This window comes from Daucus carota, chromosome 3 (genome assembly GCF_001625215.2).
Source record: "Daucus carota subsp. sativus chromosome 3, DH1 v3.0, whole genome shotgun sequence".
Lineage (NCBI taxonomy): Eukaryota > Viridiplantae > Streptophyta > Magnoliopsida > Apiales > Apiaceae > Daucus > Daucus carota.
The window spans coordinates 738174-754619 of NC_030383.2; the positions used below are offsets into that span (position 1 = coordinate 738174).

Here is a 16446-nt window from a genome sequence, read left to right on the forward strand (position 1 = left end):
TGAAATGCAATATCAAAGCGAAAAGCATTTGCTCTCAAGAAGGGCAAATTATTTATTTATAGGATAGCAGAGTTATTATAGTATTCCGCTATGTCATGGATACAGAAGATCACTCAAGGAAAATAGACTTTGCCAAAAACGCACAAAGTTTGTAAATGGCAAGAACACAGAAGAAAAACAAACTCAGCCAAGAGAAAGCACTGGCATTGCTTCGCACAACCAATCCACAGCCGGAAACAAGCGCTTGGTTTAGGAATCTCCATGACCGATCAGAGTTAGGAGCATTTTTTCATAATCTCCGGTTGTATCTTTGACAATGGCACGATCGAGGGGGGTAGTGTTCCTTTTCTCAAAACATTCTTTTATGATCTTCATGTCGACTTCGGCCCTTGTTGCAACAACTCTAGTGAGAGCTCCTTCGTCTGTGCCAGTCTTGTTGATTGCCAGGCGTAGAGACTTCTCAAAGTACTTCTCAGGGAAGTTCAAACACTTGATTGTGGATCTCAGAAGTGCAAGGAATTCGTCCTTTGGGTCCGCCTTGAGATCCTGAATTCAAAAACAGAGTATGATATAAGGTAAAAGAACCAGAAACTAGAGCAATGGGTATATTCTAGGTATAAGACTGAGAGTCTATATGGTGTACAATCATCTTTGACAACAGATAGGCACTGATAAGTGTTATAAAGATGCAGCAAAACCGATTATAAACGATGCTTAAAATGAAAAGGTCAGATTACAGCTTGTGAGAGAACCGACAAAAACATATGCAGGTACAACACATTTAAAATGCATACCTTGTTTATGTCTTTTCCGAATTCATTTTTGTAGTGATTTAAAGTTGCATTAATCTGGGTTTTGCTCCTTGTTGCGAGTATCCTAATCAGGTCGTCATCAGCGTAAGCCTTTCCACTAATTTTCTCATGGAGTATCTTCGCCTCGGCTTTTGCAACAGTCATGTTGACCTCTTCTCCTTCATATCTGTAAGTACTTACCAGCGGCAACAGAAGCTGGAAGCAAAACAAATGAAATGTTTTAGTTAACTAGAAACAACTGACAAAGTTGAACACATTATTTTAATAACTAAATAAAAAAAAAAGTTGGCATATCGATAATATGACTAACAAGAAAGACCCATGTGGTACTGTGTGTCAACCTGTCTATTCAGGATTAAAATAAACTCGATAAAGTATTTTTTTCTTTCTCATGTTTTACGAAGTACCTTGCGGAAGTCTCCAGTGGTGTGATAACCAACATCTTCTTCAAGCGATTTTTTGTAAAGTGCATGATAAGCTTGCTTTGCATGAAGCAAGTCCTGTGTAGACCTTGTACAAGCTATTTCGACAAGAACCTGATTGCTTTTAGTCCACCTTTTTGTAGCTTCATTAGCCAAGTGTGCATCACGCTCAGGGGGATCAAGTGCCCAGAGCTTAACAATTCTCTATTATGTATAAGTAGAAAACGCAAAGGCATTAGTTCATTCTCTACTATCAGTGTGTTTAGTACTTTATCTGAACTAAATGCGACCAAATTGTACAATAGTATAAGCTTTGCAATTTATAATCAATATATCTACTACGGATATAAAGCATTTTAGTCGTACTCTTAACACTAAAAATGATCAATGGTATCTTGGTGTCATATATTTATATAAATTTGGTTAAAATGAGAACCATCTTAGAGTGAGAAAAGTATGTTAGGATATGCGATAAACGAACCTCGAAATCACTTGAGAGTTCCTTATCCAACACTTTGAGAAGATCTTCACCATAAGTTTCAGCATATGTCTTCTGAATTACCTTGCGCTGAGCAGCATTCCTATGACCCAAAATCGAAATGATCAATCCCTCATTCGTTCCCCAGCCTGCAAAAGCAACAACCCAAAATTAGTCAATTCTGCTCATGAATAGCCCCAAATCACAACATTAACAATTTACTATTTAATTAGAAAAAAAATCACAATCACCCCCACTGAAACAAATAAGTAAATAGCAAATCAATACAGTAAATGAGTAAACTATGACCACAAAGTAAACTCTTTATACAGATCTCACATTGAAATTAAATTTCTTACGACAAGGAGTTCTTTTCAATAACAAAGAAAAAACCAAACCCGATGATGTACAAGGCTGGCCAAAAGAAACACACGGGTCACGTTACACTACAAACCATTCTCATGCACAAACTCTACAAAAATAAGGTCAAATCATCGACCATGATTCTATAATTCTATAAATCACCATCACTCACAAATAAATCGCCATTTTATAGCTAAATTAGCTTAAACATAAACACACACATTCAAATAATATAACAAATTAAATAAAGAAATCAGGCAAGACCATACACCTATGACATAACGCACACCATCCAATAATGCCATCACTTCAAAAATTCGTAATCCCATAATTGTGATTCATATAATAAATACAAAATCATATAAATCAACCAACAGCCTCTTCGTTCAATAATAATATAATATCTCTCCCTGTTTTTTCATGGGATGTCAAAGGTTCGAATCTTGTCGGAAATAATCCACTCCATGTACAAGCGAGTGTAAACAGTGATCAAGATCACAAGACTTATGGGATCCTCAGATCTAACCAAACAAAACCCATTTTACATACCAGATTCAAGATCCACCAAATGCATGAATGATCAAAGATCATCACAATCAGAGAGGGGGGGGGGGGGGGGGGGGGCGAGAGAGAGGGAGAGAGAGAGAGAGAGAGGACCTTTGAAGGCCTTGTGGAGCTGCTCACAGTCATCGGAGACAGGAGGAACTTGAGATGGAACGCAGAGTGTTGACATTTTCTTGATCTGTTGGTGAAAAATCGAAAACGAGATGCAGAGAGACAGAGAATTATATTACAGGGAGTGTATGTGTACGTGTGATTGTTCTATTTATAGCCATACGATTATGTAGGAAACCGACAGGCCCTTCATGGCCTATTTTTCGTTTTTGCACATTATAGATTCTTTTTTGTTTAGCTTTTTAATATGATAATGTATTACATAAATTAGTATTTTATAATCTTTTAATTTGATAGTATATTCTTTTAATCTCAATATCTCAATATTATTCAAAGATCATATTAGATATTCGTAATGTGAGAGATAATTTTGTAATTTAATAAATTAGAATTGTTTTTGATTGTACGGATTCAGCGTATTAGAAACAAATATATGTAGAATTGTGTAGATTCGTTAGAATTTAACTACACTTTTCAAAAAAAATATTATGAATTGCAAATAAGTATTATTATGAAATGAGTTCGAAGAATTATCAATCTTAATGTTTATAAGTTTGATTTATATTACCAAAAGTTCAAGAATAATTCAGAAAATCTAAAATTCAAGATTCGGATATACGATCCATACACCATTGATATAGCAATATATTATTAATTTATGAAATTGGGGCGGCATGAATTTGACAAAATGATGGATCTCTGACACGTTCATATGATAGATCATAGATGTATGGATATGCATTGGATCGGCCCCATGCTAGGACCGGCCATTCCAAAGTAATGTCCTGATTTGATTAATAATAGAAAGAGATATTATTTATTTCAAAAAAAAAATCTGATTAATCATTATAAGTTTTTTGAATAATATTTATATAAATAAATTAAATTAATACATATATTATTATTATAATATAATATATCTAATTTTTAATTTGATTAATTCTCGACCATTTAATTATTCATAACTCAACGTCTTCATCGACTAATCACAGTTCTCATTTTTATAACTATGAGTATCCTCAACAACTAATTTGGACTAATTACATAATTTGTGTTGAGATTTTTTAAAATTTTTTTTTTTAACTCTTCTTGATTTTGGATGATTGCACTCGATTGCATGTGCAAATTTTATAATAGAAAACGCGTGGGATATTGGAGGTTTATCCTGAATTTTGAATCCTAATCGCTCATTCTTTGTTATGTTGTGTTTGGTTGGGGTGAATGATTCCGGAAGGAATGGAATGAAAAATTAACTATCTCATGCATAATTTTTAAAAAAATTCATTCTTTCCTCCATTCCATTCCTTACATCATAGGCTAGATACCACACCTCCAATTTGAGATGGAATGCTCAATTCTCTACTATCCTCAATTTCTTCACAAATCTCATCATAGCAATTTTGCACTCTCTCAATTTTTTCTCAAAACTTTCTACCTATCTCTATTAGTTTCAAGTATTTTTACTCATTCTATTACATTCTCCCCAACCAAACACAACATAGTGTTTTTAGTCAAGATACGTTTTGATTGTTGTTAAAGAAAACCTGGTTTCGTATTAAAAAAAAAAGATTTTGTAACCCCTAAGTTTGCTCCAAACGCAGTTTAGTACGTGAACTTTAAAACGTGACAATATGCACAAATTTGCCGTTAAGTTTAGCTGTTTGAGAGGTACAATGTGTATAATAGTTGTATATTAGTTTCTAACAACTACTTTAGCCCTTGTGACTCCTCAAAATTTATGTATTATATTTTGAAATTATTTCAGAACACACACAACGATGTAAAAAAAATTAAAATAAATTTTAAAATATGTACATATTTTAATTTAAAATTAAAATATCAATTAATACAAAAAAATTTAAAATTTACCCGGGGTTCAAATTTTTTTTTTTTATATCATCTTTAGAGAACATCTGGGGCTGACAAAAAAACTTCTTACTGTTTTTTTTTCTGACCGCGGCTCTAGCCCCCCTTCGGCCCCCGTTCCGCCCTTGAATTAAAAAAACAACAACTTATTTTGAGTTTTTGCAAAACCTATTTTAGATTTCCAGTCCATGATTTAGTAAAATCATTATCTTGAAATATGTAAATATTCAAAATATTATCTTTATTAAATTTTTTATGACTAAATTTTTTCACCGACGTGTTCTCCCTAGGCATGTCAACGGGTCGGGTTTGGACCGGATAGCGTAAATCCATATACATATCTATTTATTTTATTGAATTCGGATTCGGATCGGATTAGGACCGGATTTTTTATAGACCAATCCATATCCAGATCCATTCGAAACACGGATCACGGATCGGATATTCGAATCCATTTAACTTTTTTTTTGTTTTTTTATTCACTTAGATTAAAAAGTATTTTTAAAAAATTCATGTAAGTGATTCTTCGAGTTCAAGAAAGACGAGATTAAACGAGATACCATGAGGTAAGTAGCTTGATATGTTTTCATTCTATGAAAAAAATCACAAATTAAGCTAGAAAAAGTACACAAAATAATATAATTTTCGAGATACTAGTACTAGCTGCTTTAACTTTACAAATACATACTAATTAATTAAATTATTGATCAAACACGGTTACAATCGAGGACTCACATAAATGGTGTCTAGTGACTACTACAATTTAAAATATTTATAATATATATGATTTATAATATACACACACATATACACACATATATATTCCATCGGATCAGGTCATTAACAAATCAGATCAACTTAAATCCATATCCGCTCCATTTATTATCGGATTTTTCTTTCGGATCAGATTTTGAATCGGATTTGTTTTTGACGAATCTATATCCGCTAAAAAAGCCACAGATCGGCTCGGATGGGACCGGAGCTCCGGTCTATTGACAAGCCTGGTTCTCCCAATAACACTCAAATATCGAGGACAGTCACAAGCCGACCAAACTTAACGACCTACAATATGAAATGGACCTACTATTCATCATACATGGTCTTATTCATTATTTGGGCATTTCGTAAACCCAATGGACAATTGTAAAGCCGTGAAATAAATCAACAAACTTTATGGAAAGTGCCCCAATTTTTTAATCGAGTTAAAGAGCTCTTAAAGATCCGTCAAAATAAAATAAAATAAAGAGTTAAATCTTTGACGAGGCCTCTGATTTACTCCATTAATCTTGTTTTATCCGGTGATTTTCTAGACCATTTTTCAAGTTTCTCTGGTTAGAATATCCATCGAGCCTAGCTTATATCAATGCAATGTTTGATGCTCGCACAAGATTTGAATAATAGAAAGTCATAGAGATGACAATTTACAAAGGAATGAAGGAGAAGAGAACCAGTAACAACTAACAAGTATATGCATTGAACAGATTGATTTCCTTGAGTCACTGACTCAAGAGTCTTGTTGATGATATTTTTTTTTGGTCTCAAATTGACTAACAGTATACATTGTTGGCCTTGCGTGTGGATTTGAATGCAAACATTCGTTTGCCAATTTTATCGTCTGAAGCAGAACCTCTTCCATATCTTTTGAGGGAGGTGAAATTCTTTCGTCGACATAATCTTTTAGCTCTATGGTCTGTCTTGATGGAGTAAATGGTGATGCAGAAGCACCCGGATGCTTTCCTTTGATCACTTCTAATGTTAATACTCCAAAGCTATAAACGTCGCATTTCTCAGTTACCTTCATCGTGTAAGCGTATTCTGCAACCAATTTAAACAAACAAGATATGTTATATATCCTTACCCTTATAGCCTAGTGGATACTTTCAATGCTTGTTCTTTATGTATGATACTAAGTTTATGAGCTGTCTGTCTACTTTGAAAAACTAAAAGTAAATAATGATGATATTTCAGGGCTGCTTCTCAAAACTCAAAACGGCCACTAAGAATAGAAAGGAATGGTACCTGGTGCAATGTATCCATATGTGCCTGCAACTGCACTCCAATTCGACGAGTCTGTCTTCAACAATTTAGCAGTGCCAAAATCAGAAATACAAGCTTCATACTCTGAGTTGAGAAGAATGTTCTTGCTAGAAATGTCACGATGAACAATTGGAGGTGAACAGTCATGGTGCATGTAAGACAATGCATGAGCCACACCTTTGATAATATTTACCCTCATATGCCAGTTCAATTCTTTAGCTAACACTTCATTACTCAGCGCTGCTTCCAAGCTGCCATTTTCAAGGTACTCATAAACCAAGAATGAATGTGGAGGTTGTGAACAGTATCCCAGAAGCTTAACAATGTTCCGATGCCTTATCTCAGTCAATGCCCTCACCTCGTTAAAGAAACCTGAAGGATCAGCTAGTTCAGATGATGGGTAAAGCTTCTTTACAGCTACAGTATCAGTTGAGTGTAGCGTTGCTTTATAAACACTTCCAAATCCTCCCTTTCCGATGCAATAAAAATCATCAAATTCCTTTGTGGAAGTCAAAATTTCACTATACAGTTCTTTTCCATTTAAACTTGACACCGTAATCAGCTCATGAATTTCCTGATCATTTTGCTGGATTTCTGCAGATCTTTTCTTCCGTATATAGATCACTAGGACCCAAATAGCCATCCACAGAAGTAGAGATGCTCCGAGACAAGGAAGTATTATAAGAAGGATGATTTTGTGATCTTTTTTCGTAGTGTTTCTGTCCACTAATGAAGGATCTGTGCAAGGTTGCAAGCCAGTAATGTTGCCACAAAGACCATCATTTCCTTGTACACTTAGGATGGAAGCATTTATGAAAGCTTTGCTAATGGGGATAGGACCTTGAAGCTTATTGAACGATATGTCAATAATCAAAAGACCAGGCATATTATCAAAAGCTTTTGGGAGGAAACCAGAGAGTTCATTGTGAGAAATATTCAGCAGCTCCAGACTTCCCAAGCTGTTTATTTGTGATGGTATCTTCCCCATAAGCGCGTTATTGCTAAGATCAAGTGAAGATAGATGAGATAACTTTGTTATCCCAGGGGGGATTTCCTGCCTAAAACCATTGTTGCTGAGGTTCAAGTAATGCAATTGCTGAGAGCTCCCTATGGTTCCTGGAATTGAACCGTTAAATCCGTTTCTTGACAGATCAAGATACTCAAGTTTTGGAATTAGTCCGAGTTCTGGAGGTAGATTACCTGAGAGTTGGTTGTTGGATAAACGCAGATCCAGAAGATTACTCAAATTTCCTATATCTTTTGGAATCATCCCAGCAAGATGATTTTTTGAAAGATCAAGCTTTTGTAGATTAGCAATATTACTGATTTCTCGGGGTATGCTTCCAGTTATGCTGTTCCCGGAAATGAGCAATGATTTTAGTTTCTTGCACTTTGACCAATTTTCAGAGATCTCCCCATATAACTTGTTATTGTTAAGATTTATGAAATCCAAGTCAGGATATACACCGAAAGCTTCAGATATATTTCCATTCAGCTGGTTATTATCAAGGCGGAGTCTCACTAAGCTTGAGCAATTTCTTAAGCTTCTCGGGATTGAGCCATTGAGCATGTTGTCATTCACAGTTAAGTTGGTAAGTTTCCCACCAGCACAAATATTTTCTGGTAAAGATCCAGATAGTTGATTTGCGCCCATCTCAAACATAATCAAGTTCAAATTCCCCAACTCTTGTGGAACAGGACCCGAGAGTTGATTATCACGAACATATAAGTATTCCAAGTTGCTTAAATTACCTAATGAAGCCGGAATTGAACCAGTGAGCCTATTCTCACTCAATTCTAGATCTTTCATCGACTGCAAGCTCCCTAATGCATCAGGAATCAGGCCAGAAAGTCTATTATCATAGAGATGCAATCGACGTAATGACTGAAGATTACCTAATGATGATGGGATTGAGCCAGTAAGATTATTTGAGTAAAGGCTTAGACTCTTGAGGAACTTCAAGTTTCCTAGTTCAGAAGGAATAGAACCAGAGAGATAGTTGTCGAAGAGATTCAAGTAAGTTAAGTTTGTGAAGTTTCCAAAAAAGGATGGAACAGGACCCATCAAATAATTGGTGTCCATGAAAAGCTTGACAAGATTGAGAAGAGAACTGAGTTCAGCAGGGATGGAACCAGACAGCTGGTTTTCAAAAAGATAAAGATTATTCAGGTTGGTTAATCTTCCGAAAGAAGCAGGAATGGGACCTTCAAGATTGTTTGTGTATAATGCAAGTTCAACAAGAGAGCTTAAGTTTCCAATCTCTTGAGGAATCGAGCCATTCAACTGATTCTCAACTAGGTGGAGAACTTCAAGATTTTTCAGCATTCCAATTTCCTCAGGAATTTTCCCAGAAAATTGATTGGTCGACAAGTCCAGATAAATCAGCTTGGAAAGGCCACCTATTTGTGGTGGAATGTTGCCATAAAAATCATTCACTGCAAAATCAATGTGTGTGAGATTCGGAAGAGATGAGAAGGGGAAGCTATCGAGAGTTCCCTCAATAGAAGCCGTGAGATTTAAGCGAGTGACACTGCCAAAACTGTTGCATGAAACTCCATACCAGGTGGAGCATGGAGAATTTGCACCGGAAGAAAGTCTCCATGTACTCAATGCTGAATTTTTCGGAGTTCGAAGGGTGGCTTTCCATTCAAGAAGAGAAGTAGCTTCTTGAGAAGCAGCTGCTGCAGCAAAAGCAGAAATTATTGAAAATGCAGTTATGATGTACAAAATGAATGGCTCAAGAGATAGATGCTTTGACATGTTCAAAGTAGTATTGGTGTATTATTTGGTTTGATAGATTATAGAACCACATGTGTGTCCATTAAATGTTTCGACAAATCTAGCTACAGTTTGTTTTCTTTTGTTTTTTCTTCCAACATGTTGAGGTATATTAAATTGATTCTCTTTTGAATCATTTCTTCCTTATCCAGCCCCCAGGACCATTTAACTATACTTCTATCCCAATCTGTTGGCTGAAAGTCAGAAAACAATTCATACAAAATGTAGTAATTTTGTGAAATTGAGGGCATTTCGCACCTAACACAAAATAGTACTCGTAGAGTTAATAGGCATGTAATTCTTCGAGAGATGCAATAGGAACATATATTTTAGTTATTATCTGTTTGTGTATTATCTGTTTGTGTCCGGTGTTTGTTTTGGGTGCAATAAGAACATATATTTTAGTATATAGTATTATCTATTTGTGTTCGTTGCAAAATATCTCCAATTTGATTTTTTGAAAATCAAAAGACACGTAATTTGATACGGGAAATATCTTGTACAGTTAATAGACATGTGTTATGTGTAGCCAATAAAAATTTATCTATTGAAAACACAATCCGAATAGTGCAAGTGAACGAGTAAATAAAAGGTTTACCGATCATTTACAATAAATACTTCATTTCCTCTCTAGCTCTCTTTTTACATCTCAAATTATGTATTCAAAATGAAAATGATTATTATTTCGAAATGAAGAAAATATTTATATATGTTTTAAAATATAAATATAACGTTATATTTAATAATAAAGAAACGGGAGCATGAAAATAAAATTTTTGTCGGATTCAGATTTTACGGGATCTCTAGACACATAACCAAGAGTCCAAGACACTAGTTTAACAAGTTGAGCCGTTGAGGTACACAACCCCACTCCCGTCAGGCCTTCAAAGTTGACTGGTGCCTGTAACATTCAATGTCTTTATAATCCCATCTCGAATTTTTTATTTGGCGATCTGGAAAAACCTTGAGCTAGTGGGGGAGTTCATTACTGGGAAAGTGACATGGGTCGACAATATTAACTCTGCGCCACAAAATATAGAAAATACTAATCGGAACTTTCTTCTGCTTTAGGAAATTTCCTCTTGCTAACATATAGTATCAAAAATCCTTCGACCCCAGTGGCGGACCCAGAAATTAATTTTATTGGGGGCACATTAATCAATAATTCTTTTTAAAAAAATAGGATATAATGAAAACTTTTTTTGAGCAAATGATATAATGAAAAGAATACATTATTTCACCTTGTTATAAACTAATCCAACTTTAATGTTGATGGGTTTTGATAGACTGGGCTTGATAAAATACTTACATAATGAATCTCAGTATTAATATTAGCATGACAGTTGTTTTTCACCGGACACTAACTAATCCATACAGTAGTATATATAAGCATGGGCTGAGAATTGACTGGGGGCCCATGCCCCCATAACCTACACCGTAGGTCCGCCCCTGTTCGACCCCAATCACATCATAAAATACAATTGTTTGTAATATATAATTTATAAGATGAAGTTGAATGCTATACAACATTAAATCGAAGAATATTTGTCTTGCATTTCCAAATTGTTTTGTATTTAACGGTTCATAATCTTTGATTTTGCAGAATAATAATAATAATAATAATAACAACAACAACAACAACAACAACAACAATAATAATAATAATAATAATAATAATATTACACTATATTTTGTAATTATTGAGATATCCACTCCTTTCTCCTATATTTAAAACAGATATTTGTAATCTATGTTTTTATTATGAATTTTTAATTGTGTTGTGCAATTGTCACCGTTCAACGCGAAAAATATATTTTTATGTATATATACAACAAGCACAATAAAAATGTAATACCCCATTATTGCAAAATATATATTATGCTTACGCATGTTTTAGTTTATAGATATTTTTTTTAAATTTGAAAATTATGGTTTGACGTCCCAAAATTTATTGTGAGTGGATTTAGGCCGCAACGGCTCACATGATCATCCATATGTAAGCTGTTCATTGCAAGAACAGTTTCTACTGATAGCAATATATAACATGTAAATTCACTCTTCGTGTAAATCCGAGAAGATTGGAGTTTCTTCATCAATATTATTTTGAGATTTTAATAAAATATAATTTCATAAATTTTTTATAAATTTTTTATTTTTAGAATAAAAGTTTAAATATCAAATTTATGAATAGGTTACTTGTATCAATTGATCACCTAAATTTGTCAACTAGTTGATAGAAAATTTGTAAAAAGCAAATAAACGAAAAAAGGTAGTATAGTGTTCAAACACAAATTTTGAAATTGGTAAAAAGCAAATACGCTGATTGTTGAAACTCGAGTTTCTTCGAGAAAATTTATTAAAGTTTTCTTAGATTAGAAAAATCTACTTTGAAAATTTTAAATTGTCTATTAATACTTTAACTTTCAGTTTGCCCTTTAAATCATTTATATTCAAGTATAAACAAATTTTATAGTAATTAGAAAGAGTTTTAAATTTTCAACCTTGCCCTCTTCAATTTACCATAAATTTTTAGGAATGTGTTTTCTTGCAAGGACTAAAATCACATTGCGCCCTGGTACATTTATGTTTACATATCTCCGGTGCTAACTCACAACTACACAAGGCAATGAAGCAAAAGAGAACAAGTAACAAGTATATACAATCTGAATCAGCTATTTACTTGAGTCTCCGACTTAAAAGGCTTGTTGATGATATTTGTTTTGGCCTCAAATAGCTGACTAACAATATACATTGTTGGCCTTGCTTTTGGATTTGAATGCAAACATGCATTTGCCACTTTTATCATCTGGAGCAGAACCTCTACCATATCTTCTGAGGGAGGTGGAATTCTGTCGTCGACATAATCTTTTAGCTCTATGGTCTGTCTTGATGGAGTAAATGGTGATGCAGAAGCACCCGGATGCTTTCCTTTGATCACTTCTAATGTTAATACTCCAAAGCTATAAACGTCGCATTTTTCAGTTACCTTCATTGTGTAGGCATATTCTGCAACCATTTAAAACAAACAAAATTGAACATTAGAAGATTAAAAAGGCCTATAAGAATGGAATGGATTGGTACCTGGTGCAACATATCCATATGTGCCTGCAACTGCACTCCAATTCGACGAGTCTGTCTTCAACAATTTAGCAGTGCCAAAATCAGAAATACAAGCTTCATACTCTGAGTTGAGAAGAATGTTCTTGCTTGAAATGTCACGATGAACAATTGGAGGTGAGCAATCATGGTGCATATAAGACAATGCATGAGCCACACCTTTGATAATATTTACCCTCATTTGCCAGTTCAATTCTTTAGCTTGCACTTCATTCCTCAGCATTGCTTCCAAGCTGCCATTTTCAAGGTACTCGTAAACCAAGAAAGAATGTGGAGGTTGTGAACAATATCCTAGAAGTTTAACAATGTTCCGATGCCTTATCTCAGTCAATGTCTTCACCTCGTTAATGAAACCTGAATGATCAGCTACTTCAGATGATGGGTGAAGCTTCTTTACTGCAACAGTGTCGGCTGATTGCAGTATTGCTTTATAAACACTTCCAAATCCACCCTTACCAATGCAATAAAAATCATCAAATTCCTTCGTGGAAATTATGATCTCATTATACAGTTCTTTTCCATTGAAACTTGACACTGTGAACAGCTCTTCAATTTGCTGATCATTTAGTTTGATTTCTGCAGATCTTTTCTTCCTTATATAGATCACTAGGAGCCAGAGAGCCGTCCACAGAAGTAGAGATGCTCCAAGACAAGGGAGTATTATAAGAAGGATGGTTCTGAGACCTTTTTTCGATGTGTTTCTGTTCACAAATGAAGGCTTTGTGCAAGGTTGCAAGCCAGTGATGTTGCCACAAAGACCATCATTCCCTTGTACACTTACGATTGAAGCATTCATGAAGGCTTTGCTAATGGGGATCGGACCTTGAAGCTTATTGAAAGATATGTCAATTTCTAAAAGACCGGGCATATTTTCAAAAGCTTTTGGGAGAAAACCAGAGAGTTCATTATGGGAAATGTTCAGCAACTCCAGACTTTCCATACTGTTAATTTGTGATGGTATCTTCCCTGTAAGCGTGTTATAGCTAAGATCAAGAGTAGATAGATGAGATAATTTAACTATCCCAGTGGGGATTCCCTGGCTCAAACTATTGATGCTGAGGTTCAAGTAATGCAATTGCTGAGAGCTCCCTAAGTTTCCTGGAATTGAGCCGTTCAATCTGTTTCTTGACAGATCAAGATACTCAAGTGTTGGAATTAGTCCGAGTTCTGGAGGTAAATTGCCTGAGAGTTGGTTGTTGGATAAACGCAGATCCAGAAGATTACTCAACTTTCCAAAATCACTTGGAATTTTCCCAACAAGGTGATTTGTTGAGAGATCAAGCTTTTGCAGATGAGTAATATCACTAATTTCTGGGGGTATGCTGCCAGTAATACTGTTCCCAGAAATGAGCAATGTTGTTAATTTCTTGCACTTTGACCAGTTTTCGGAGATCTCCCCATATAACTTGTTATTGTTGAGATTTATGAAATCCAAGTCAGGATATACACCGAAAGCTTCAGATATGTTTCCATCCAGCTGGTTATTATCAAGGCGGAGTCTCACTAAGCTTGAGCAATCTTTTAAACTTCTTGGGATTGAGCCATTGAACATGTTGTCATTCACTGTTAAGTTTTTAAGTTTCCCACCATGACAAATCTTTTCTGGCAAAGATCCAGATAATTGATTTGTGTCCATCTCGAAGACAATCAAGTTCAAATTTCCCAACTCTTGTGGTATAGGGCCAGAGAGTTGATTCTCGCGAACATAGAAGTATTCCAAGTTGCTTAGATTACCAAATGAAGCCGGAATTGAACCAATGAGCCTATTCTCACTCAATTCGAGATCAATAATAGACTGCAAGCTTCCTAATTCTTTAGGGATCGGGCCAGAAAGTCTATTATCATAGAGATGTAATAGACTTAGTGAGTGAAGATCACCTAATGACGCGGGGATTGAGCCAGTAAGATTATTTGAGTAAAGGCTTAGACTCTCAAGGAACTTCAAGTTTCCTAGTTCAGCAGGAACAGAACCAGATATCTGATTGTTGAAGAGATGCAAATAAGTTAAGTTTGTGAAGTCTCCGAAAAAGGATGGAATTGGACCAGTCAGGTGGTTGGTGTCCATGTAAAGCTCGACAAGATTGAGAAGAGAACTGAATTCAGGAGGGATTGAACCTGACAGTTGGTTTTCATAGAGATAAAGATTTTTCAAGTTGGTTAATCTTCCCAAAGAAGCTGGAATGGGACCTTCAAGATTGTTTGTGTATAATGCAAGTTCGACAAGAGAGCTTAAGTTTCCCATCTCTTGAGGAATCGAGCCATTCAACTGATTCTCAACTAGGTGGAGAACCTCAAGATTTGTCAATTTTCCAATTTCCTGTGGAATTTTCCCAGAAAATTGATTGATTGACAAATCAAGATAAATTAGCTTGGAAAGGCCACCTATTTGTGATGGAATGTTGCCATAAAATTTATTTACTGCAAAATCCATGTGTGTGAGATTCGGAAGAGAGGAGAAGGGGAAGCGGTAGAGTGTTCCATGCACATTTGAAACAGTGAGATTCAAGCGAGTTACACTTCCAAAACTGTTGCATGAAACTCCATACCAGGCAGAGCATGGAGAAGTTTTAGCGGAAGAAAGAGTCCATGTACTTAATGCTGAATTGTTTCGGGTTTGTAGAGTGGCTTTCCATTCAAGAAGAGAAGTAGCTTCTACAGAAGCTGCTGATGCAGGAAATGCATAGAAGAAGAGAAATGCAACTATAAGCAGCAAAATGGAGGACTCAAGAGATAGATGCTTTGCCATGGTTTTTGTTTGGTTTGATAGAAAGGCCTAATGCAGTGATGATTGTTATTTATAGCCAGGTAAATTGATAGGTACATAAACATTGATGTGCATAAGTTGTTTCACAAAGTCCACTACCGTCTACTTTACGCGGCATGCTTGAGTTTGTTTAGCATCTTGTGATATATTTAAAATTGGGTGCTGGTCCTCAACAAGTGACTGCTCAGATTTTACACGTCTAGCAATTTTTAAGTGATAGATGCTACATGTCTAGCGGTTAAAAAGCATTAGACGGTTAGAGATTTTTTAACCGCCAGACATGTAGCGTCTACTGCTTAAAAACCGCTAGACGTGGCAAATCCAACTTCTAATCCCAGTCATTCTAACACTGAAAAAATTGAATGTTGGATACTAGCTGTCACTTGCCGGGGACCAGAACCCTTTAAAATTAAGGATCCCCAAGTATTTTTCAAAACTGATGTATTATCAAAAAAATATTATTACAGTATTAAGGTAACTGATTGGTATTAATCGAATCTAACATAGCATATGAAAATGATAGGTATCGTGTGACCTTTTTATCAACTAGCCCAAAACAAATAAATAATTCATGAATTTATGATTTTTCATTGATTCAATTGAAAACGGACAATATCATAATAACACTAAATTAAAAATATTAGTGCAAACAACAATTTACTCCATTACCTTGAAGCATATACCCAATACACTATTGATTGCATAGTGGAAGACTTGAGGTACACTTAAACACCACTCCTGTGAAGGACTTTATTGTTCTGTTCGGTGTTTTTTTCCAAATGGCCGATCCAGAAAGACTTGACTCGGGTGGCAACTTAAAATTTCTATGATGATAGCCGTAGACTCATAGCAGTAACTATTGGAGTATTATTGAAAAGCTGAGCTAATGGGGGAAAATTGGCAGGGAAAGTGATATAAAGTCAAGTGGAGGAGGTCCAAACAACATTAGCCCTGCGCTTCATATTTTAGACTTCTAATATTTATGATAATATATTTAGATTTTATCAAGTTTATTTATTATTTATTTTTAATTAAAAATAAGAAATAGTTATATAATAAAATATAAATAATAAATAAACTTGATAAAATTTAAATATATTATTTAAAATACTAGAAATCATAATCTTTTACTT

The 16446-nt window shown here is 34.9% G+C and overlaps 3 protein-coding genes across 3 annotated transcripts; all 3 read right to left on the reverse strand.

Moving 5' to 3' along the window:
* Window positions 1–12: 12 nt before the first annotated feature.
* LOC108215281 (annexin Gh1) lies at window positions 13–2926 on the reverse strand. Its single transcript, XM_017387707.2, has 5 exons — window positions 2733–2926; window positions 1716–1861; window positions 1220–1438; window positions 795–1007; window positions 13–546 (listed from the first exon to the last, which is right to left on the reverse strand). Exons 1-5 carry the CDS (start codon window positions 2806–2808, stop codon window positions 250–252), a joined length of 951 nt encoding a protein of 316 aa, XP_017243196.1. The 5' UTR covers window positions 2809–2926; the 3' UTR covers window positions 13–249.
* A 3141-nt stretch (window positions 2927–6067) lies between these two features.
* On the reverse strand, window positions 6068–9451 carry LOC108211103 (MDIS1-interacting receptor like kinase 2). The gene is made up of 2 exons (XM_017382611.2): window positions 6636–9451; window positions 6068–6431 (listed from the first exon to the last, which is right to left on the reverse strand). The coding sequence occupies exons 1-2, from the start codon at window positions 9412–9414 to the stop codon at window positions 6121–6123; spliced, it is 3090 nt and encodes a 1029-aa protein (XP_017238100.1). The 5' UTR covers window positions 9415–9451; the 3' UTR covers window positions 6068–6120.
* Window positions 9452–11925: 2474 nt separating this feature from the next.
* LOC108215345 (MDIS1-interacting receptor like kinase 2) lies at window positions 11926–16188 on the reverse strand. Its single transcript, XM_017387806.2, has 2 exons — window positions 12514–16188; window positions 11926–12438 (listed from the first exon to the last, which is right to left on the reverse strand). Exons 1-2 carry the CDS (start codon window positions 15293–15295, stop codon window positions 12101–12103), a joined length of 3120 nt encoding a protein of 1039 aa, XP_017243295.1. The 5' UTR covers window positions 15296–16188; the 3' UTR covers window positions 11926–12100.
* Between the last annotated feature and the right edge of the window lie 258 nt (window positions 16189–16446).

What these genes read in the sequence shown, in the direction of transcription:
- LOC108215345 (XM_017387806.2), bottom strand. Translation starts at nt 15,295, where the DNA reads ATGGCAAAGCATCTATCTCTTGAGTCCTCCATTTTGCTGCTTATAGTT. An exon ending in ATATGGATATGTTGCACCAG is followed by an intron (nt 12,439 to 12,513) that starts GTACCAATCCAT and finishes AAATGGTTGCAG; the next exon opens with AATATGCCTACACAATGAAG.
- LOC108215281 (XM_017387707.2), bottom strand. Translation starts at nt 2,808, where the DNA reads ATGTCAACACTCTGCGTTCCATCTCAAGTTCCTCCTGTCTCCGATGAC. An exon ending in GCTCCACAAGGCCTTCAAAG is followed by an intron (nt 1,862 to 2,732) that starts GTCCTCTCTCTC and finishes TTGCTTTTGCAG; the next exon opens with GCTGGGGAACGAATGAGGGA. An exon ending in AACTCTCAAGTGATTTCGAG is followed by an intron (nt 1,439 to 1,715) that starts GTTCGTTTATCG and finishes TATACATAATAG; the next exon opens with AGAATTGTTAAGCTCTGGGC.
- LOC108211103 (XM_017382611.2), bottom strand. Translation starts at nt 9,414, where the DNA reads ATGTCAAAGCATCTATCTCTTGAGCCATTCATTTTGTACATCATAACT. An exon ending in ATATGGATACATTGCACCAG is followed by an intron (nt 6,432 to 6,635) that starts GTACCATTCCTT and finishes AATTGGTTGCAG; the next exon opens with AATACGCTTACACGATGAAG.